The sequence below is a fragment of the Talpa occidentalis genome, unplaced genomic scaffold (assembly GCF_014898055.3).
Source record: "Talpa occidentalis isolate TD23 unplaced genomic scaffold, MPIMG_talOcc4v2.1 talOcc4.5, whole genome shotgun sequence".
Taxonomy (NCBI): Eukaryota; Metazoa; Chordata; class Mammalia; order Eulipotyphla; family Talpidae; genus Talpa; species Talpa occidentalis.
The window spans coordinates 139,117,958-139,140,631 of NW_023604861.1; the positions used below are offsets into that span (position 1 = coordinate 139,117,958).

A 22,674-nucleotide genomic window follows, 5' to 3' on the forward strand; every position below is an offset into this window, starting at 1 on the left:
CTGTCTCTTCAGCAGCGATGGGGGAGATTTGGCTAGCGGAGTCGGTCAGGTGAGTGGTTCTCCCCAGGGAGGGAAAGCAGAGAAGAGGGGAGTGCAGAGGGCAGGCTGACCCTCCCCCCAGGCAGGGCCCGGTGCCCTGTCAGCTGGGCCGCTGACAGGCTGGGCTGGCCTGCGGGGGAAGAGGACACGTGTGCACAGCCACGTAGGGTGGGGAGGGCAGGTGACCGGTCCCTGTTGAGGGCCGGCCTGGACTTGGGGGAGGTGACAAGTGGGTGAAGGGAGGGGACGTGATTTCCAGGCCAGTGCTCTTGGCCAGGGCTGTCCTGGGAGCAGGACTGCAGGCCACACTCACCTTGTCCCGTTTCTGCTGCCCGAACCACAGGCCCCTGCGCCCGCATCTCCCCGCTCGGCCCTGTGGTCCCAGGTGGCCTGTGGGGCTGTCTTGAGGGAGCAGTCACCACCGTCTGCGGCCTGTGGTCACAGGGCTCGTGCGCTGGCTCAGGGCGGTTCTGGCTTCCCTGGGATTTCAGCTTCTCAGTTTCTACTTGTAGGTCCTGGGACTGCAGCCCCTGGGCCAGGGCGTGTGGCGCCTCTCTCCGGGCTCGTGTCGTCCTCTCAGGGGGAATGACCAGTCTCCCTGCCTTCCTGTCTCCGTTACATCATGAGGAAGGCCTGACATAAAACACACAGAAAGGGTTAGTGGCTGGAAATGTGTGTGCTTAGGATTAGCAGGTCCCCAGGAGCCTCCGGCTCGGCCGCTGCTCTGTGCCAGGCTGGAGGCCGGTGTGCGCCTGGGCATCTTTCTGAGGGTGCTGTGTGGATTGTGCCTGCAAGCCTTTTGGCAAGGGACACCCAGAAGGCCTTGCGCTGCTGCTATTTGGTCCTGATCACCTGCTCTGCCCGTTGTTGGGTGCATGTCAGGCAGCGCAGGTGAAGATCGAGCCCCGAGGCACGTTTTCTCCCTGCAGAGGCCTGGCCATCGCTCAGCGCTGGCGGCTCGGCCTGGCACCAGACCTGAGCATCCACTGGGGAGGGCCTGGGCTCTGGTCCATGCCGGGATCTGATTCTGGTGCGGCCTCTGTGCTCCGCTGTTCCCTTTCCTGGGAGCTGCCCGGTCTCAGCCCTGGGAATCTCTGGGGCGCTCTCCTGGCGTCAGCCACAGGCGCTGTGGTGAAGAGGAGGCAGACGCCCCTGCCTGCGCCCTCTCCTTGCACACACCCAGTCTGTCTTCATCACGGCAGCTGAGGCCTTGGACAAGTTTGGAGCATCTGGCCTCCTGGTTGCCTTTCTGGAGACGTGGGTTGGGCGTCCTGCTCTGTGTGGCCAGCAGCCCGTCCTGCTGCTGAGGAGGAAGCCAGCCTATCTCTGCGGGGGGCGGTGGCTTATATTAAAGCATGACTTAGGGTGGCTCGTGTGCCAATTGCTTCCTGCTGCGCGTTTGTGCAGTTCGTGGTGTTTGGGGGTTCAGTTTGAGGCAGCGTCGTGTCCACACCCCTTCCCGGCCTATCCTGCGCTGTCTGCAGACATGCCCCGCACACCCCCGTGCCTCCCCGCTGGCTCTGAACGTGTGTGTGTTTTCCCCGCAGGCGCGTGCCCTCACGCCGCAGACTGCAGAGACAGACGCCATCCGGTTCTTGGTGGGGACGCAGTCTCTCAAGTACGATAATCAGGTAACTGTTTTGACAAGTGTATACATGTTCATTGCTAAGCCTGTTCTGAGTTTTGTGGCCACTTTGCTCTTGCTATTTCTTTTCTTTTCTTTTTTTTTAAAGATTTATTTATTTGTATAAGAACTGGGGTGCAGGCCAGATGCGTGGGAGGGTGAGAGGATTCACCAGAGACAGAGCGGGGAGCAGAACAGGCAGACTGATGAAATACACTGCTGAGGAGAGCAGTGGGCGAGACAGGAGAGGTCTGCTGCGCCATGTGGGTATCTCTGCAGCCGGTGGGGATCGAACCCACGCTGCAGAGGCTGCGGACAGCTTCACAGCCCTGCACTCAACCGCCTGTGCCACCAGGAAGGCCGTGCTCTTGCTTTTTCAAGCAGCACTTGAGGAGAAAGTTCATGCCACAGACTAAAACCACCAGGAGTGCAAAGCTTGTCGTCACCTCTGGCTCGGCCCTCCCCATGGGCATATGTGGGTCTGCAAGTGTCAGGCCCTGGATGTGCCGGCCCGCGGCAGAACCTTTGTGGTCCAGGGCTGCAGCGGCTGGCCTGCTTTTTGGCCAGCCTGCTCCATGGTCTGCCCTTTCAGATCCCATCGGGCTTTGCCCTTGAGCAGAGCAGTGACATGGTCTTGGAGCCGAGGTGTCTGCTGTGTGCTGGGAGGGCAGCGAGGCACGCCGACTGCTGCTGTCATCTCTGCGTCCAATGAGGGCGGGGGTTGAGCCCTGACCTGCTCTCTCGTTTTGTCTGTAGATCCACATCATAGACTTCGATGACGAAAACAACATCATAAATAAAAATGTCCTCCTCCATCAAGTGGGCGAGATCTGGCACATCAGTGCCAGTCCGGCGGATAAGGGTGTGCTGGCTACCTGCTACAGCAAGAGTAAGTCTGGTCCATGGGGCCTGGGCCTGGGGGAGCCTCTGGGCCGTGCTCTCTGGCTGGTGCCCGGCTGGGCTCCTGAGCAGTAGGGGTGGCTGGCCCAGCTCTCAGTGCCAGGAGTGAGGCGTGAAACCTCTGCTCCCTGGTGGTGGCAGTGGCGAGGCTTCGAGGCCCCCCTGCAGGTGCCCATCAGCAGCATATGCTCTGCACCAGAACGAGGCTTCCTGGCCCCAAGGCCGCCGGGCCTGGGGGCTCCTCACCTGCGTCCCTGCCAGCTCTGTTATCCCAACTGGCCGCCCCTTCTCGGGTTGCCACTTCCTGGCCAGGAGAGGCCCCGCTCGTGCCATGTACGCTGCGAGGAGGTTGTGTGTCTTAGGCTAAGCGGCCACTAAGTTGCTTTCCTCCTTCGTCCATTCTCCAGAGCTCCTGAGCTGTGCACTCGTGGGCCTGCTGCGCCGTCGCCTGCTTGGGGGCTGCAGGGCCTGCTCTGTCTGCGCCCCTGTAGGTTGGGGCTGTGCAGATTAGTCTCCCATAGCCCCATGCTTTCTTCTTCTTTTTTTTTTTTTTTTTTAATAGAGGCATGTTTTATTTATTTATTTGTTTGTTTGTTTGTTTTGTTTATACAAGCACTGGGTACAGTCAGAAGCGCGGGAGGGTGAGAGAATTCACCAGAGCCAGAGCGGGGAGCAGAGCAGGCAGAAGGACCGAAGGACACTGCTGAGGGGAGCAGCGGGCGGCAGGAGAGGTCTGCGCGCCATGTGGGACCCTCCTCCGGTGGCCGGGGAGCAGCCGGGGATCGAACCGGCGCTGCAGAGGCCACGGGCAGCTTCGCAACCCAGCGCTCAACCGCTGCGCCACCGGGGAGGCCCAGCCCCATGCTTTCTTAATGGGGTGCGTGATGCACTGTGAGGACTGTCCCCCCAGCTGCTGTGACCCCACACGCCTCCTTGACCCCACACGCCTCCTCGTCCCTACGGTGGACTCGTCTCTGCTGGTGGCCATATTGAGGTGTGGTCACACCTTTTCATCAAGAGGCCTCTGGGCTGGGTCTCACACCCTGTGAGTGGCCCTGCACTTTGAGGAGGGCGGCTGCCAGCGGGGGTCCTTTTATTTTAAGCTGCTCGTTGCACCCCCGCATAAGTCCTGATGTGCCCTCGTACCCTACTGGGCGGAGGGTGAAGGACGATGGAGAGCAAAGAGAATTCTTGGTTTTGACACTTGTTTTAAAGTGCCCTTTATTGTAACAGGCAAGTTAGTGGCTGTCCCACTGCGGCGCCTCGCCCTGAGAGGGTTCCACCCGGCCTGTCGGCCAGTGCAGAGAGCTGGACTCATGCCCATAAGAAACCTCCCTTGGGGTGTCTTTGTGACTAAGACCCTGCTGAACCCCCTGCACAGCCCGAGTGGCAACTGCTGGCCGGGAAACCACGGCCGCCGGATGGTCCCCTCTACTGTCCCGGGGAGTCCCAGTGAGCTGGTGGGAGGTCAGGCAGCTGAAATGCTTAAGCTCTTCTTCAGATCAGACCACACACCCCCGGGGGTGCCCCCCCACCCCCCAAGGCAGACGACGATGCAGGGCCCAGCCCTGACAGCACCCACAGCTGCCACCTTCTAATCTGCCAGGTGATGGCTGCGGGGACGGGAGCCGCGCGCTGACTGCTTCCTCGGAGTCACTGTCCATCTCTGTTGGGGCCACTGTCCATCTTTACTGGGGTCCCTGTTTCACGGGTGAAGAAACCAACACATTGGGGCTAAGTGACTCTCAGGTGACATGTCTGGTGGGGGCAGCTTTCGGTGTGCTCTGGGTGTGTGGTCTGCATGTGTGCTCTGGGTGTGCTCTGAGTGTGTGCTGGGTGTCCTGAGTGTGTGTGCGCTGGGTGTGCTGTGAGTGTGTGCCCTGAGTGCGTGCTGGGTGTGCGCTGGGTGTGCCGCTTGAGTCCAGTAGGGCCCCTCAGCTGGGGCCTGCAGGAACTGGGTCCCCGTGGAGGGTGGGGGCGCCTGCGGGCTGTGCCGTGGGGCTCCCCCGGCCCTTCTGTGCAGAGGCGTCTCCTCGAGGGTGTGGAGACTGTGACTGATTTGCCGTAAACTGCCGGTTTCCCTGCTGCCTGTTCCAGTTAACGTGACGCATCAGTGACAAATGTCGCCTGCGAGACAAACGCGTTCTCTCCCTGTGCGGCTGTGCCCCCCGCTGCCCGGCGGATGCCCCGGCTTGGGCTCTGCGGCCGGGTGGGGTGCGGGCGCCTGCAGCCTGGATGGAGCTCCCATGGGGGGCAGGGTTGGTGTGGGGCAGGTCATGCTCAAGGGCATTCCCCAATTGCACCCCGTTGACGTGTGAGATGTGCCGGTGGGTGACTGACACCCATGTCTGGGGCCGCCGGGCCGCAGGGGCCGTGCTCCCGCCAGTCGCCCGTCTGTTGTTGAGCAGCCCCGCTCCCCGCCCGCAGCGTCCTGGGACGCGGGGGATGGCGTCACGGTGCGAGGTGCGGACAGTGCGCCCCGGCCGCCCAGAGCTCAGCCACCAGCGGCACTCACATAGCTGCGAGTGTTTTCTCGAAAGGAGAGCCCCGAGACCCCTCAGTGGCTGTCACCCCGAGCACTCAGCTGTCGCCACGTCCCGGCAGCGCTCACGGCCATCTGACAGCGGGGTGAGGCGGCCCCTTGTCACTCAGCCTCTGCTCGCTGCCGGTCGCGGTGTCCGTGCGCTGTTGCTCAGGGCCGGCTGAGCGCCGGTGGCATCTGTCTCTGTCCGATTCCTTCAGGAGCAGAATGGCCCTCGGGGGCCACCCACCGCAGGTGGCTGACTCGCTCCTTGCTTATGGCAGAATGATGTTCCTTTGTGTGTGCGTGCACGTGTGTGTGTGCATGGGTGTGCGTGTGCGTGCCACAGTTTCTCTGTCTGTCCTCCAGGGTGGGCCCCACGGCACCGTCGTGTGCTGAGCATTGTGTGTGGGGCAGCTGGCCGCCCGGCTCGGTCTTCCATGGCTGAAGCAGGCTTGTGTCCCGGTCACTGCCCAGGCGGCTGCGTGTACTGTGTGCGTGTGCTCGGCTGCAGGTGCCTGTCCCACGGGCTTCAGGGCTGTTTTTCTGGGGTGGGGTTCTGTAGCTAGACCTTGCTGTAGAGTTTCCTTCTTCTCAACCTTTCCTGAAGGGTGAGATGAGCTTGTCGCCTCTGCTGAGAGATGCTTGTCCTGACGCTGTGACGTTGGTCGCACAGCCAGCGAGTCAGGGGCCTCGAGCGCCGTCCGTGTCTGGACACGCCTCGGAGCCCTGAGTGTGTTGCGCGGGCGCAGCCTCCAGTCCGAGCCCCTGGCGCGTCTTGCGTAGGCTCAGAGTGCGGTGGCTGTCTCTGCAGACACCCCGCGCGGGACCCGCCTTACCGGCCTGCGTGTGAACTGCGACGGGTGTCGGGCGTCTAGCTGCACGGCAGCCTTCCTGATCTGGGTTGCTGGTTTGGGTGGCCCGCTCCCAGAGTCCTTTGCCTTCCGAGGCCTGAGAGCAGGCAGGGAGACTGTGACTGTCGCGGTCACCTGGGCACCGCCGGCCCTCTGGATCTGCGGGCTTGGGCCCGGGCACTCGGGAGGCGGGGCTGGCACGCGGCCGGCAGTGGGCAGAGGGCGGTGAGGGCGTCCTGGGCCGTGGGGTGTCACGCTTAGTTCTCTGTTTGGAGACTGAAGCCTGTGCTGTTTCTTACACTCCTGTAACCTCTTCGGAGCCCATCTGTAGCATTTCTCTGTCCTCTTTGACTTTCTGTAGCACCTCCAAATGTAGCATCATCTGGAAATTTAATTAATGTGCTGTTTACTGCTCCTTCTAGATCACTAATGAAGATGTTAAATAAAACTTGGTCCCCAGAGCGCCCACTGGACACCCCCGTGCAGCTTTACGCCCTGCCATTTATCAGCTCTCCTTCTTTACGGCCTTTACTCCAGGTTTCAGCCCACGAGGGGGTGCTTAGACAAAGCCCAATTTGAATTAATTTTTCCAGCAAGACTGTAAAAAGCCCCGAGCCAGACTCTGCCTGCAGCCCCAGATGTGTTGTTTGCCGTGTTCTTCCACGGCTCGTGATCTGCCCTGTGCCCAGCCGTTCTTTTGGGGGGGATGCAGGAGCAGTTAGCTGCAGGGTCCCGTGGGGCCAGGCCTGGCGGGAAGCCGGGCCTCCCTGTGATTCCTGAAGCACCTCCTCGGTGCTGGGGCCCTGACAGACCCTGCAGCCTGCTGGTTAAACAATAGGAGTCACCACTTCTTGCTGGATTCCACCTTCCTTTGTTCACGGGGGAGGGGTGCTGGGGCTTGCAGCTGGTTGGGTTTTCAGGGTGAATGTTTCTTGCTGATCTGTGCCAGTGGTTTCTCTGTGCTGCTCACCCCTGAGGCAGCAGGGGGCGGCTGGCACGTGGTCTGCTTTTGTGTTTTTGACGTTGGATGAGACCTTGAAGGCTGGTGATCTGTTTTGCTGAGACCGTTTAGACCTAGTTGGCCTGGAAGGCATGGCTTCCTGGAGTGGCTTGGGTGGGGTGTGGCCCTGCCTGGAGGCATGCTGTGGAGGGGGGGCGTCACCTGGGTGAGGCGTGGCCTGGGTGAGGCGTGGCCTGGGTGAACCGTGGCCTGGTGAGGCGTGTCTTGAGCAATCCACCAGGAACATCCTGGCTCCCTCTGAGCTTGCTGCCTTGGGGGAGGTGCTGGGGGCTCCGGGGTGGAAATTCACCTTGGTGGGGGCTAGGGGTGGGGCATTGAGCTGCCTAGCCCAGGACTGGGCAGTGGGGCTGCAGCTGGACAGCAGGGCAGGGCTCTTGTGTGCTGGGTTCCCAGAAAGAGCAGGGCCTCTTGGGGTGTGCATTCCAGGCCTGATGAGGGCTGGTTCCCTTCAGTGGGAGCTGGGCCTGGGGAGCCGGGGCTCTAAGGGTTAGTTGAGTGAGCTCTAGCCCCAGAACCAGGGCAGGTTCACATCGGCCAGCTCTGGGGGTCCGAGGATGGAAGGAGGAGGGATCCCCCACTGACCTGGGGCTGAGCCGGGGGGTAGGACACTGGAGCCTCCGGCTGTGCTCACAGATTGCAGGTACTTCACCCCTGCCGGTCAGTGCCTTTCATGGCACCCTGCGACCCTGTGACTCACCAGACTTAAAACTAGGCAAAAATAGTCTTTTAAAAAAAGCTGCAAGTGCTGTGAAAATGAGAGAAGCTTCTCAACATGCAGGTGAAATTTCAGGAAGACCAGAAGAGGGTCTTTAAAATTAAAACCTAATAACTGTGAGCCCAAGCTGGAGAGTAATGGTGAAGAGATGTGGCAGGAGGGCTGATGGATGAAGGCTTTCCGACGTCTGTGTAATTGGTGACTTGCTCCGCTCGTCCTGACCCCAGCGAGGGTGGCGAGTGGCAGCTGGTTACCGGCAGCAGAATCAATCTCCGGCCTCCAGCTCGCAGAGAGCGGCCGCACGCCGGCTGCAATGAATTTTTCAGCAGAGGAAGGTGAAATGTCAGGAAGGCTGTAGATGGTGCCGGCGCGGGGTCCTGGGAAATTAGAAGCGTGAGCGCTGACAGAGCAGCCTGTGGCCGAAGCGTGCTCCGGACCAGAGGACAGACCCGCTCGCAGAAGCCTCCTGGTCCCAGCGGCTCAGGGCATGACACCACTCCCCGGGGGCTGTGGCCCGGGGGACTGTCGCGGGGAGGGCTCTGTGTCCCTGCTGATGGGGCTGAAGGTTGGAGACTGCCCAGGACTCCTTCTTGGCCTCTGCCCCAGCCCCACGCCCTCAGGAGCCCTTTCTCTCCTCTCTCTCCACTGACCTTCAGCCTCTCCTCAGCTGTCACGGTCACTCCCTCCTGCTGGTCCCCTGATGCTCAGACCCAGATGCTCTGCTCTGCCTCTCAGGCTCGCTCAGCTCCCTGTGGCGGGCCCCAGCGCCTGCTCCTGCCCCTGTGATGCCCTCTGCCTGGCCTGCTGGTGGCGGGACCTGTCCTGCCCGGTGTCACCAGCTCTGTGGCCAAGCAGCCAAGACCCCCCGAAGCCAGCCTTACTTCCCTGTGCTCAAGCTCAGCCGGGCTCTGGCGCTGTGGGGGGCCTCTGAAGCGGGGCGGGTCTGAGGGAGGCTGGCGACCTAGTGTGTCAGTGCAGGTACCGTGTTCTCTGCCCTCCTCCACCCTCGCCCCCTCTGGCCTGGCTTCTGTCTCCATCCCCCCCGCCACCCCCGCCAGCTGCTTTCTGCTGCCCAGGCTGCTGTTCCTGTCGGTCTCCTCGGCCGTCGCTCCTCCTCCAGATCCAGATCTCTGCCTGTCCTGTCCGTCTCGCCTCGGGGTCAGCCCCAGCCCCTGCTCTGCGCCCCATCTGCCTTCCTCCTACACTGGCGTGCGTGTGTGTGCCCTCCTGTGTCTCCCGAGTGTGCCCTCCTGTGTCTTCCGAGTGTGCCCTCCTGTGTCTTCCGAGTGTGCCCTCCTGTGTCTCCCAAGTGTGCCCCTCCTGGGTCGCCCAGGTGTGCCCTCCTGGGTCTCCCGCGTGTGCCCCTCCTGTGTCTCCCGCGTGTGCCCCTCCTGGGTCACCCGGGTGTGCCCTCCCCTGTCTGTTTGCTGTGAGCCCCCAGGAGCCCACACGTTCTCGAGAATTAATGTCTCTTTTTTCCTTAAATAAAAGGACAGCTCCCGGCCCCAGGCATGTGGGCAGCGGCTGAGCTTGTGCACTCGTGACCCACACCCCTGGGCTCTCCTGCGAGGGCTGGGTCGCGCCACGGGAAGCTAGTGACTGGGAGCTTAGGACTTAGGGTCTCTGCACAACCTTCCCATTTGATTTCAAAAGGGGAATCAATAAAGAATTTAGCTTTATAATCTCATTTATAAGATACTTTGATCTGAAATGGAATGGCATCGGGATGAGATCTATAGAGATTTCCAGATCCTCTATCAGTTATCTCTAAAAATGTCTGTACATGGCAGAGCCCAGGTTTCTCAGCTGAAGGATAGGGGAGAGTCACTGCGATATGCAGAATTAGTCATTAGGGTGTTTTGAAAAATCCTATATTATTTTTTGAAAATCAGCTTAATTTGAGAGTGTGTAACTCAAGGCCAAGGGGAATAAAATCTGTTTTCCCCCTGGTCTGCTGGAGATAAAGCACACGAGATCGAGGTTTCCACTGGCCGAGACCCTGGCTCCCGCAGCGGGTGCGTCCGGTGGTGCCAGTGCCCACACGGTGGCGCTGCCCGGCCCCCTGGGTGTGAAGGCCCGGCCTCCCCGCACCCCGCTGCTGCCGTGTCTGAGGGAAATCTGTCGCTTCCCCAGAGGTGACTCCCCTAGTGACGGAAACTAGACTCATTTGTTAATTTGAAAAAAAATCTAATTTTTTGGGAAAAGGGTCACTGCAGTTAGCAGTGCCCAAACTCTAATAGATAGAAATAATTGACGGAAATTGGCATGCCTAGGAGAGATGTTATTCCCAAGCACAACTACACCTGAAATATCTTTATGTGTTACATGTATGTTTAAATTTTACATTGTTAAGGCTCTTTAAGGCATTTGAGCGCTGGCTGACATGACTGCTGTTTCTTTCAGAGCTGTAACAGGGGAAGGTCTGTGTATATCCTCTACCTCATTCTTTGGAAGCCACTTGTGTTCTTCAGCTTGCAGGGAAGAAAACCTTGCAGGCCCGTCTCTGGTGGTGTCTCGAGGGAGCCCCGAGCCTGTTTCTGGCCTCCCTTCTGGGTGAGCCCAGGCAGACCCTGACAGCCAAAGGCCCCTCGCCCCTCTGACAGAGCGGGCGGCTGCCCTTGGCACCCTTTTCAGTGGGTACCCTCGCCTGTCGGGGGCATCTGGGTCCTCCTGTGCCCAGGGGATGCGTCCGCTGGCAGGGTCCTGCAAACCTGACCCACTTCTGCTGCAGTCTGAGGGCCAGCACCGCGGGTGCACCGCCTCACCCGCCCACAGGGGTGCGTTCCTGAAGCTGCCCACATCACAGCCCCCATTGGTGGGTCCCCCGCTTCTCTCCTGGGTGGCTCCCAGTGCCCGCCACGGCTTACCACCTGCCAAACTGCAGGGGTGTTGCTAGGAGAGCAGTAAAAACAGTCCTCACCCCACTGGGAGCAGGTGCCTGGGGTGACCTGCCCTGGGCACCCCGCTGCTGTCAGCCAGGGTGCTCCCACGCGGAGGTGAGCTTTGGGGAGACGGTGTAGTTGGGTGTGTGTGTGTCCACCGTGGCCTCTGGCTGTGGGCCCTCTACAGTCAGCAGCCTGGGCTGGCTTTGGTGTGCCTTTTGTCATGTGTTTCCTCTGTGTTCCTCATTGGTCTTTCTCCTTGCCCTCCCGCGGACGCATGCATGAGGCGTCCGCACCGCAGTGTTGAGTGTCTTTCTTTGTCAGGCCTCCTCGGTGTTTGCTCTGGCGTCGCGGTGTGTGTGCACAGGACATCACGTCCCTCTGAGAAAAGCTCAGACGTCTCCCTCTGCCCAACCCCTCTGCCCTCGCCACCTCGACGGACTCCCTCAAGTGTCCTCTGTGTGCATGGCCGTCGGGTCTGTGCCGACACAGTTGGTCAGCACCGCACCGTGGCCGCGCCTGTCCTCGCTCTCCCTGGGTTGCAGTCACCGGGCGGCGGCCCTCGCGAGACTGAAAACCTCAGCTCACGGCCTGTGAGTCCTGGGGCGTCGCAGCCGCCCTGGGGATCCCCGCGTGTTGCAGGCAGGGGAGATCGTGGTCCCGACCGGCTTTTATTCAGTTGAGAGAGGCAGCGCAGGGCTCCTAAGGCCCCCTTTGTTTGTGCATTTAAAACACGAGAGTGAGAACTTGGAGGGAGGGAGCGAGGGAGAGGAAGGATGGAAAGGAAGACGCCATGGCGGGGGTCTGTACCCTGAGGCCGGCCGGCACCGTGGGCAGAGCTGCCACCGCCGCTGCGTACACGTGTGCGTGCACTCGCAGCCCTGTGTGTAATGCTCGTGTGTTTGTGCACGTTCACGCCCCCCCACACAAGCGTACGGGCACAAGCACATACGCACACGTCTGTGCACACACGTGTATGCATGTGTGTGCCCACGAACACATGCCTGTATACGTGCATGCAGACACGACTCACACACAAGTGCGCACACACACACACACACGTGTATGCGGGGGCTGAGCTGGCCTGACCACACTGCAGGTCTCCCCTTCACAGGATGGGCCTTTCAATGTCTCCGAACCTGCGGGCTGCAGCTTTCCACCTACGTGTTTTAGCACCTTCTAGAAATCACCCGGAGAAAAATTCCCACATTTTAATTGTAACCTTTTCTCTCCTTTTGAAGCCAGCTTTCTCTTTGATCCGAGGCGCCTGTGCCTTGTGCGCCCCAGGAGTCTTGAGAGCCAGCAGAGGCCCCCCGCTCAGACTCCGTCCCTGGGGCACCCTTGTCAGACTCGCCGCGGTCGGCTTCAGGGAAACCAGCGCCTCTCGCGGCGGGCTGGCCCGTCTAGAACCCCGGCCATGGGGGGATATCCGTGTGGGGTGTTTTGAGTTCACTTCCCCTCTGGAGGCTGCTGCGCCAGTGTGGGCTCGGGGGTCCCGTTAGGAAGCCCCGCGGGCTCTGCCTGCTGCTGGGGCCTCTGCCCTGGGGCGCCCTGCGTGCCTGGTGAGCCCTCAGCTGTGCCCCCACTGCTGGCCTCCTGACCTTGGTTTCCGAGGGAGGGGTTCAGACTGGACTTTCTAAATATGTTCTTATTCCCTCGCATTCCCAAGGAAGCATCTGTCACATCCAAGACCCAAGATATTTCAGCGGGCAAACCCGAGTCCCCAAAAGCTCAGAGCCGCTGGGGTGGCTGAAGCACATGGCACCCCCGATCGTGCGCAGCCGCCAAGCAGCGTGACCTCCAGCCTGACACGGTGCGGCCAGCGTCTGGTCACTTCTCGCCGTGCGTGGCTTTACCTTCCTCCCACCTCGTGCCACGCTGGGCGATAGTCAGGCCAGCCTCTGAATGGAGCTGAGACTTGGGGTCGCGAGCCAACCCCAGACGCCAGAAAACTGTCCCTGCGCCCGCTCTGTTCTCAAGCTGGGGTGACGTGCTTGCTTGAGCTGTCTCGCCGCCTCGTGAGCCTGGCCCAGCCCCTCAGTGACGGCCGCCTGCCGGCAGGAGAGGCACCTTCCCTCAAGTTGCTGCTGGCCTCAGTGCTCCCCGACCGACTGCCCTGTGGCCGGCCCTCCGCAGGTCTGAGGGCCCTGCCTCGTCTGCTGAGAGGGAGCTGGAAGAGGCTGGTCTCCGGCCTCCTCCACACCCCTGGCCGGGACCAGCTCTAGCCCAGGGGGTGCCTCCATCGAGGCGGGTTTCATGGCCTCCCTCAGAGGAGCTGACCCCACCCACCGCGCTGGCCCCTGCTCAGTCTAGGAGGTGCCGGGCCCAGGACAGTCTTGGGGGTCCTCTCAGGAGCTGGCTTAGCGCCCTGCTTTACCGCATTTCGGGAGGCCCTGGCATGTGGCCTGACCCGGCAGAGAGGCTCACTCGCTGCCCATCTTGTCAGCAGGTTGGACGCTGAGGCCGGCGGACTTGAAAGTGCAGGTGAAGCCTCCGACGACTGTTTGGGGGCCTCCTGGACTCCTGCTCTGGGTCTGCACATCTGGTCCCACCTCAAATGTGGCCTCTGGCCCAGAGGTTTTTCTGGAAAGTGTTTATGGGCAGCTTGTGCTTCCACACCCAGTCAGCCCCCAGAGGAGAGGCTGGTGTGGTTTCCGCATGGGCATCTGGCCGCACCAGGACCCTCTGCTGAGTTTGGAGCCCACTGGCCTCTCCTGGGGAGCAGACTCAGGCGTTGCAGGGTCCGAGGAAAGACGCGGCCCAGACCGTCTCCCACGCTGGAACCCCACACGTGCAGAAGAGGAGAACGCAGGTGTCACATCGAGGAGAAGGCACATCGAGGAGAAGGGCTGGAGGGAGGCTGGATGGCAGGAGAATCTCAGGCAGAACTTCCCGGGTCAGACCCTCATGCTGGCCTCCGCCGTCAAGGGCGAGCAGGGGTCACATCCGCCGTGGGAGGCCGCCCCAGCACGCGCCGGACACTCTGTAAACATGGAGCCTCACGGGTCGGGCTGAGACACGGGCGTTGCTGACCTGAGCCACCTCTCCCCCGGGACGCACCAGCGCCCGCGGCTCAGACTTCAGTCGGTCCCGGCCGGGCTCCCTCCTGGGGTACGTAGCTGTGAACTGAGGGGCTCGGGGAGGGACCCCGGGCAGGCCACAGCATCTCACCTGTCCACTGTGTGTGAGCGTGAGTGTGCAGGCTGAGCTCCTACCTCCCGAGGTCCTGCGGTCACGACACACGTGCTGAGCCGACTCCAGCACGCTGGCCAGAGAGCCGTGCCCCTGAGTGCGTGTGTGAGTGTGACTGCAAGTGTGAGCATGGAGGTGTGAGCATGGATATTCCCACAAGAGCTCTATGATGGCCGCCGGATGGGCCTCTGTGCCTGGTGCGGTCAGGAGACACCCTGCACGCAGCCCCCAGGGGACCCTGGTGCTCGGGCAGCGCCCTTGGGCAGTGGCTCGTGCGGGAGGGCCGCGGCCGAGGTCAGGGAGACGCAGCTGTGTCCAGTGGCGCAGGAGTGCACGCTGTGCAGCGGTGATGCCTCCGGGCTCGGCACCGCTGCCTGGCTCTGGACATCCAGGTGTCCTGCCTTCTGTCTGGGCATCTGGGCTCCCCCGGAGGGGGACGGGCTCCCCTCCTGGATTCAGAGGGGGGGGTTTGTGGTGTGGGGGAGGGAGCGAGGGCATCCCGTGTGGGGGACCACCCTCCTGCAGGCCCCGGGCCTCCCTCTGGGTCACTGCCATGGAAACGCAGCTCTGCCCTGCGCTGGGAGGTCCTGGCCTGGGGTGCAGTGGGCGTCGACCAAATGTTGGTGAGTGAGTGACAGGCTAAAGAGTGAGGGGTTTGTCTGCATCTCCTTAAAAAAATAGAACTAAACAAAACCTTTTCATGGTTTGGCAGACAACCCCCGCCCCCCGGCCCCGTCTTATCAATAAAATTTTTTTTTTAAGATTTATTTATTTATACAAGCACTGGGGTACAGGCCAGAGGTGCCGGGGGGTGAGAGAATTCACCAGAGACAGAGCAGGGAGCAGAACTGGCAGAAGGACCAAAATACACTGCTGAGGGGAGCAGCGGGCGACACGGGAGGTCTGTTGTGCCATGTTGGAAACTCCCCGAGACAGGCGGGAATCGAACCTGTGCTGCAGAGGCTGCAGAGAGCTCCACAGCACTGTGCTCTACCCTCTGTGCCACCAGGGAGGCCCTTGCCAATAACATTTTATTGGCATTCATTGCCCCCACTCTCTGTACCACCCTGACTGCTTCTGGGCGCCAGGACGCAGTAAGTCGTGGCGAGGGGAGTGCGGGCGCTGTGCCAGAGCGCTCACGTCTGGCCCCTGGCCTCAGGCGCAAAGCAGTGTGGTAGTCTCTGGCGTGAGGCTGACCTGGGAGGCGGATCCCAGACGCCCGCCTTGGGGGCCCAGATATGCCCTGCTGCTTCCTCACCCCCAGTGTGCGGCGAGAGCGGTGGTCCCCGCTCTGGGTGGCGTCAGGCCCAGGGACACTCAGTGCCCTCGGGGCAGGACCAGCCCGCAGCTCTGGCTGTCAGCCCGGCGTCTGTGCACCCTCGCCCGCCCCGTGAGCTCCCAGCCCGGCGTCTGTGTCTGCATCCCTCCCCGTGGACACCCCTCCACAGGCCCTCCTCCGCCTGCCGCCCACCCGCTCCCGGTGCTCGCACTGCCCACGGGCTGAAGCTCAGGGGCAGTCAGGCACCTCGCCCCTGCCGGCCCTGCCCGCCACCAGGAGAACCTGCTGTCCAGTGTTGGTCCCGTCCGAAGCCCCTGCAGGGAATCAGCTGCGCGTGCAAGGGGCGTCAGCAGGGTTGGCGCCCCAGGCCCTCATGTTGCTGCTGGAAAGTTCTGAGAAAGCAGTCACCGTGATACAGGGAAACTCTTGCATTTATGCTTTACAAATATTTGGTAAATGTTTATTATGTGAATTTTTAATTTCCCTTTTAAGAAGAAAGAGGGAAAACACCACTTAAAGCAGGAATGATGAAGGCTTGACATTTCAGCGTGTCACCGGGGGCCGCCGTTCGCTTTGTCAAATAGGGCCCTTCCCGGGGGGTCTGTGTGGTGTCTGCCGATGTCCCTTCGCGGGGGTGTCTGGGGACACGGAAGGCTTGGGGACCTGGCACGGGGGTCTCGGGAGGAAGCGGAGGTGGCCCCGTCACTCCCTCCAGGCAGCTCTTTCCCGCCGCGTGGGGAGGCCTGGCCTGGAGCCTCGTGGGCCGCCAGCTGGGGGCCAGGTCTGTGCTGGCGGGTGCGCAGCCGGCTGTGCAGCCGTGAGGGGCTGCATCTGTGAGGGGCTGCCCCCGTGAGGGGGGCAGGCGCCGGAGCGCAGCCCGAGGGGCGGGTTCCCATTCGCCCGGGGCTGCCGGGGCTGGAAGGCTTTGTTGTCTCAGTCTCTTCTCAGTCGCGAAGGCGCCTCTCATTTTGCGTGGAGACCTGCTCTTGTTTTTCCCTCCTCCTATGGCAGCTCTTTTCTGCTCTCGGCCTCGAAGTGCTGTATTTAATCTTAAATTTTTGGCCAAACGTTTCGCTTCCGCCTTGGCCTCCTCTTGTGTTATTCTCATCAGCACTCGGATCCTTCACCCCTGGGTGTTGCCGGAACAGGCCCCGCAGCGGGCCCTGAGCGCAGCCTTCCTGCGGCGCCCGGCTTGGCACCCGGGTCTGCTAGGCCCGCCCTGCACAGGGTGGCCGGCCCCCTCACAGGGCTCCTCCGGCCCTGGGCCCCAGCCCCACCCCTGGCGGGGGGATGCCACACGTGGGCCCGGGGGGCACGGCCGTCTCCCCCGCCCAGCGGCGTCTGCCGCCTGCAGAGCTGCCTGCGGCCCTGCCCGGTGAGCGCAGCTCCACCTCAGAACCAGAGCCCGGCTCTTCACGGCGCTTGGGGACTGGGTGTTCTCTAGCACCCCGAATTGTCAAAGGAGGGGGCGCCTGTTTGCAGTTGCTGTGGGGCTGGAGGAGCTAGAGCAGCGCACAGTGGGCCGGTTCTGAAGACGCGCCCCGGGAGGCCAAGCGCCCTGAGAGCGGTCCTCTCGCGGTCTCTGGCAGCCGGGCACCCCCGTCACGTGCGCCTGGCCAGCAGCTGTCGGCCCTTCGGAGGCGTCAGGGCGCCGGTGACGAGGCTCGGAGCCAGGGCATCGGCACAGGGAAGGCGCCTGCCCGTGGTGCTCCACGAGGTCCCGGTCGCAGACGTGTGGACGCGCCGGGTGTCCCTGCTGGGGGCCGCGGCTTCGGCCTGGCGGGGTGAAATCCCCATTAGGGCCCCTCGGGTCTGCCGCATGTCCTCCTCCGCACAGAGCTGGGGCGCTCTCGGGCACGAGCGGGAGCCTGGTCAGAGTGTAGACCCCGCCCAGAGCGAGTGCGGAACCCCAGCCCCCCTCCCACACACACCGTGCCGCAGATGCGGCCCGGACGCCTCACAGCGTCTTTCTGCTCCGGTGGCAGCAGCATGTCTGCAAGTCTTCCCGGTCTGCCCAAGCGAGAGGGACCCCAAGTGAGAGGAACCCCAAGCAAGAGGGACCCCAAGCGAGAGGGGACCCCAAGTGAGGGGGACCCCAGATGAGGGGACCCCAAGTGACCCCAAATGAGAGGGATCCCAAGCGAGAGGGACCCCACGTGAGAGGGGACCCCAAGTGAGAGGGGACCCCAAGTGAGGGGGACCCCAAATGAGGGGACCCCCAAGTGACCCCAAGTGAGAGGGACCCGAAGCGAGAGGGGACCCCAAATGAGCGGACCCCAAGTGAGGGGGACCCCAAATGAGGGGACCCCAAGTGAGAGGGATCCCAAGTGAGAGGGACACCAAGTGAGAGGGACCCCAAATGAGGGGACCCCCAAGTGACCCCAAGTGAGGGACCCCAAGTGAGAGGGACCCCAAGTGTCCCGCTCCACAGTACCCTCCGTCAAGCACACCCCCCCCGGGGCTCCAGCACTGTCCCCCTCACGCCCACCGCTTTTCCTCCGGGGCGCCTAGGGTGCCCTGCTTGGTGCTTGGCCAGATGCCGGCGTGCTCTGAAAGACCAGTTTGGCTCAGTGATCTTTGGGGGACACCTGACCACGTGTGGGGAGCCGAGCTGGTGAGCGGGGTGTGTGGTGCTCCTGGGCCTCAGCCAGAGCAGGTCTGGCGGCTGGCGGTTCTCAGCGGGCCGTCCCTGCCTGGGCCGGGGAGGGGCCTCGGGGCCCGCGGTCACGCCGCCCCCTCACACAAAGAAGGGTGTTCTGAAGCTGCTGTTCTGGGTTGTGGAGTTTGGGGCTCCCCAGATTGGATGAGAGGACAACAGGGTGGAGAAAGAGGCAGCACTGGTGAGCCCAGGGGCCGGGGGAGAAGGGGGTGGGGGTGGAAGCAAAGAGGGTGCTAAGCGCGCAGGGTGTTGCCTGGGGAGACAAAGCTGGCCGCTAGAACCCCAGAAAGCGGAGCAGGCGGTGGACACCGGGCTGTGATGTGGTCATGGAGGGTGCCCTCTCGGGGGTCTGTCCTCCCAGCCCGCCTGACGGGGGTGAGGACGAGAGGCCTCGGGAGGCAGCCCCCGGGGCGGTGGGTGCCAGGGAGGCAGCGGGTGGGAGGCTGTCCTGGGCTTCTCCCGTGGAAAACCAGTGCCGCCGGCTGGGGCCTCTCATGCACCCTCCTCTGCCCTCAAGGCAGACTGAGGACCTGCGCCCTGGATCGGAAGCACATTTCGGGGTGCCCTCATGGTTTCGGAAATTTTCATTCAGTCTCCAGTTCCTTGGAGAGGGGCCACACGCTGACACGTGGCTGGCCGTGAGCTGGCAAACCCTGGCGGCTGCGCCCCGTGTCTGGGGGATGCCCCCTGTCTGGGCGTGTCCTGTGTTGGGGGGCCCCGTGTTGGGGGCCCCCAGCTGGCAGCTAGCGGCTGAGGGCATGGGACGTTCAAGTCCTTTGGGGACAGAGCCAGGCGGGGCGGCCTCGTCCTCGGGAGAAGGTGGGGGAGCCCGTTGCTAAGCAACGGGGCTGGCCTCCCTCCCTCATGGGCACCTCCTGTGTCTAGCAGTTGAAGCCACGCGTGCAGGTCGCGGGGGACAGGGCCGAGCGCCCTGTGGAACAGCTGTGCGGCCCGCTGGGCTCGGCCTCCCCCACCCCTCGGCCCAGGCGTCCCAGCCGGGGGCGGCGCTTCCTTCCAGCCCGGCAGCGCTGCAGCCACGGACCCCAGGGCCACCACCGCCGGGCGCTGAGCCTTTCCCCGGGGGCTCTGCCATTACCTCCTCTGATTAAATTCCTCGGTCATTTCCCAGGGTCGGATCTCCCCCAAATTTGTGAGAGGAAAAAGAGATGCGGCGGGGCCATGGAGTGCAGATACCGGGGCGCATCGTGGAGGGGGTGGGGGGCAAAGACAGAGCCGGGGCAGCCGTGGCGAGCGAGTCCTGCACGCCCCCCAGCCTGGGTCCCTGTGGGAGGGCCCAGCTTCCTCCTCCTCTTAGCAGAGACGGAGCCTGGCCGGCCATGACCTCAGGGAGCGAGTGCCCTGCTCTGTGCGTCCACCCTGTGCACAGCCAGCGCCGTCCTGCACCCTGGCCTGCCCCAGTCCCCGTGGAACTCACGTGTCCTCACTCAGCAGGCCTGGCGTGGGGAGCCAGGCGTACCCTGGGGTCGGGGTTGGGCCGGCCCCCCACTTCGTGCACATGGCCTGGGTGGATAGACACAAGGGCACTGGCTCTGGGCACATTGTCTGTGGGCTCCGGGGCCCGTTCTCCTGTCAGGCACCGGGGGAGGTAGGAGGCCCCAACCCCAGCACACAGCCTTTTATTTATTTTTTATTTTATTTTTTTTTGTGGGACCTTCGCCAGCGGCCTGGGAACGAACCGGCGCTACAGAGGCTGCGGGCAGCCTACAGCCCAGCGCTCAGCCGCTGCGCCACCAGGGGAGGCCCACACACAACCTTTTAGGAGGGCGTCCAGAAGCGCTCCCCAGGTTCCCAAGGTGGAAATGTGGTCTCGGGATGCACGCCGGGGGCTTCCAGTGAGGGTTCTGCCCCAGGCTTCCCCGCACTCCCGGGCCAGCCTGGCCCGCACAGCTCCACGGAAGGTGGAGGGTCATGGGTGCCCCGGCGTGTGGCTGAGGGGGGCATGCCTCCCGTGGCGGGCAGGGCGCAGCGGGGCCGGGTCGCTGGCGTGCCTCGGGTGGGTGGAGGCCCCTTGCTCATGGGCTGGGCGTTGAGATGCTGGCGCCAGCGCTCCTGCTGGGGTCTGGGGCACCGGCTCTGCGGGGAGACCCAGGGAGCCGCAGGCTTGTAAGAACTGGGGCCTGTGGCCCCGCTCCTCTCCCCACCCTGGGTCTGAGGTCTCTGGCTCAGGCGGAGGCAGACGTTGTGGGCACCGCAGCCCCCACGTTGTGGGCAGGAGGCGGCTGCCCCAGGGCGGAGGGGGGCTGCGTGCTCGTCGTCAGCGGCAGCGGAAGGGCCTGGCTGGGGTCCTTTCTCCGTGCACATGCAGGCCTCTCTGGCAGGTCAAGCTGAGCGTTTGTCCTCCGTGGAGATCTTGTTTCCTGGGTCATCTTGGGGAGAAGCACGCCCCAGTCCCTGCACGCAGCCCGGGGGTCCCCGCGCCCACCCCTCCATGCCTCCCCTGCCGCTGGTGCCCGCGCACGCACGTCACCTGCAGGCTGCTGCGGTGCTACCTCCGAGCGGGGCAGAGCAGAGGTGTGGCTCCCGGAGGCCGCCGTGCACCTGTGTGCCGGCCCCAGGCGTTCCCCGGCTCCCCACATGGAGGGGCGCGGGGAGGTTCTGGGACCCTGTGCCGGGGGGTGGGAAGAAAGAGAAGGGGAGAACCGGCGGGGGTGGGGGTGCAGGGTGCAGGCAGGCGGGGTCCGTGGGCCCCAGGACCCGGCGTGGGAAGGGCAGCGGGCGGCTCCGGGCAGAATGGGGGCCTCAAGTGCGAGGGAAGGAAGAGGTGCCAGCTCAGCACCTGGTGCTGCCGTGGGCTGGGCGCACCGCCTTGCTGCCCAGACCAGCACCCAAGCGTTGGGCAGCACCCGGGCACAGAGCAGATGCGCGGCCGCCCCCCTGGGCACTGCGCCTTCCTGCCCAGCACAAGCTCCCTGGGCCACGGCCTGTGCGTGGGGCGCCAGCGCCACCTGCCCCGCTGCATCGCCGTGACCCCTCCGCTGTCTGGGAGATTGCAGCCCGGCTGTGGGGGGAGGCGCCCAGGACAAGGCCTGCGGCCACGTGGTACGGGAAGAGCTGGGGGCTGCCAGTGAAAGGGTGGCCAGCGTGTGACTCGTGATCACCCCCCAGCCCCCCAGAGACGATGGTCACACAGGCGTGCTACACATTTGCCTTCACTCTGGTGTCTTCAGGTCCCCCCCGCCCCCGCGTTTTGAGCCATTGTGGGTGAAGTGAGGGGCCGGTCAGGCTTAGTCAGGACGGGCCAGCGTCCAGGGCTGCAGGGCTCTTGGAGCGGCGGGCACCACCCGAGGCCAGCGAGGTGCCCTTGAGCCTCCACTGCAGGCGCCCCCTCTCCTCCGCGGCGGGGGGCTGCTCCTCAGCCGGCCTGGGGGAGCGGTCAGTGTGCAGAAGGCGCCGGAGCTGGCGCGGGCCCCGCACACCGCGAGCACTAATGGGCACCAGCTGGGCTTCCCCGCGCACAGCGGCGCGCGGCGGCCTCCGAGCGGGACGAGCTCACACTTCAGTGGCTGTTCCCCGGGCAACGGGTGGCGCAGCCAGCTGGCTCTGCCCCGGCCCGTCAGAGCACGCCCGCCAGGACGCGGCCTCGGGCTGCTGCATCCGCGCTCAGGCTTCAAGGTTGAGCACGAGGGAGGGTGGGGACAGGGTGGCCGCAGTGCCCCTGGGCACAAGGCTGGGCAGCCGGCCCGCGGGTGGGCCCTGCTGGGCACTTGGTGCTGCCGCCTCCCTCCCAGCAGCGCAGCTGCCTCCTCAGCTCCGGCGTGGCTGCTCAAGGCACCTGGGTGCTGCCCGGGTGACAGTCACAGGCCAGGCAGCGCCCACCGCCCAGCCTGGCCGGCCGGCATCCACTCCTCCCCAGCCCTGGAGAAGGCTCAGCTGACTTGCTGGGACGCCCTGCTCCACGCGGGTCCCGTCCTCCCTGGTTCTCTCCGCAGCCTCAGTGTAAAATGCCCGTGTGCAGGCCGCCCCCTCCCCTCCCCGGGGCTTTCTGGGCCTTGGGCAGGATCACACCCCGGACCAGGCCTGGGGCTGCGGCAGGACCTCGTGCTAAGGGTGTGCACTGGGAGGGCCAGCCCTGGCCAGCCCGAGTCATCGCCAAGCTCAGCTGGCTTGGTGCTGCCCACCTCCTGGCTTCCTGGTCACCGTGCCCCCCTGCATGCCCAGCCAGCCCAACGTGCTGCCCTGGGGCTGCCCTGTCCGGGGCCGTCACCTCCCTCCTGCCTGGGCTGCCCACTGTGGCGCTTCTGCACGAGGTGGACAGTGCGCAGCGCCGGCCCCGGGCGGAGGGTCCCGAGCGTCCACCCCAGCTGAGCGCTGGCCTCTCCGTGGCGAGCAGCCCTGCCATGCGCGTGGCTCTCGCTGATTCACACGAAAACCCACTCACCTGAACACACGGGAAACGGAGTTTCTCTGCTTGGCCTTGGCTTGTGCTGGGCGCCCCGCGCCTGAGCACCCCCAGCCGGCGGGGCGGGACCACGCAGGGCCAAGCACGAGGGCCGAGGAAGGGGCGGAGGGCGAGCCCCAGCCGGCAGGCTTCACCCGCTGTCAGGCCCTGTCGCCAGGGAGACGCAGGGCTTGCAGCCAGATGGCCCTGGAGCGCCAGGCAGGGGACAGCTCAAGTGACAGGACTGAAAAGGTGAGAAGGGGCAGCGATTTACCGGCTGCTCCCCAAAGCACCGCTGTCACGCAGGCTGCCAGCTGCCGGCGGGGCGCCCCGACCCGCACCAGCTGCCTCCCGGGGTGCCCAGCTCCCGAGACAGCCGTCACGCGGCGACTTCCTCAGCAGGTTGTCACACCGAGGTCGGCTCGTTGTCGTCCCCGACCAGCCCCTGCGAGTCCAGATTCTGTGTGGAGTCTGATTCCAAAATAAAGCTGCGAAATTTTCTGTCTCGTCAGATGTGGACGACCGGTCCGCGCCCGGTGCCACTCGCTCGGCCCGCAGAGCAGCCTCTGAAATGGCGGGAGCGGCGTCT

At 63.8% G+C, this 22,674-nt stretch overlaps 1 protein-coding gene across 4 annotated transcripts in view; it reads left to right on the forward strand.

Moving 5' to 3' along the window:
- Positions 1–22,674, forward strand: part of EIPR1 (EARP complex and GARP complex interacting protein 1) — a 52,800-nt gene that overhangs the window by 3,250 nt on the left and 26,876 nt on the right. For 3 of the 4 annotated variants that reach the window (XM_037528579.2, XM_037528578.2, XM_037528580.2), the window contains exons 2-3: positions 1,587–1,670; positions 2,420–2,552. Coding sequence is in view for 1 of the 4 variants with exons in the window: in XM_037528578.2 (XP_037384475.1) it covers positions 1,587–1,670; positions 2,420–2,552 (217 nt within the window). In the remaining 3 variants the exon portion in view is untranslated. Of the gene's footprint in view, positions 1–1,586; positions 1,671–2,419; positions 2,553–22,674 lie in introns of those variants that run through there. The other variant, XM_037528581.2, reaches the window with a different exon arrangement.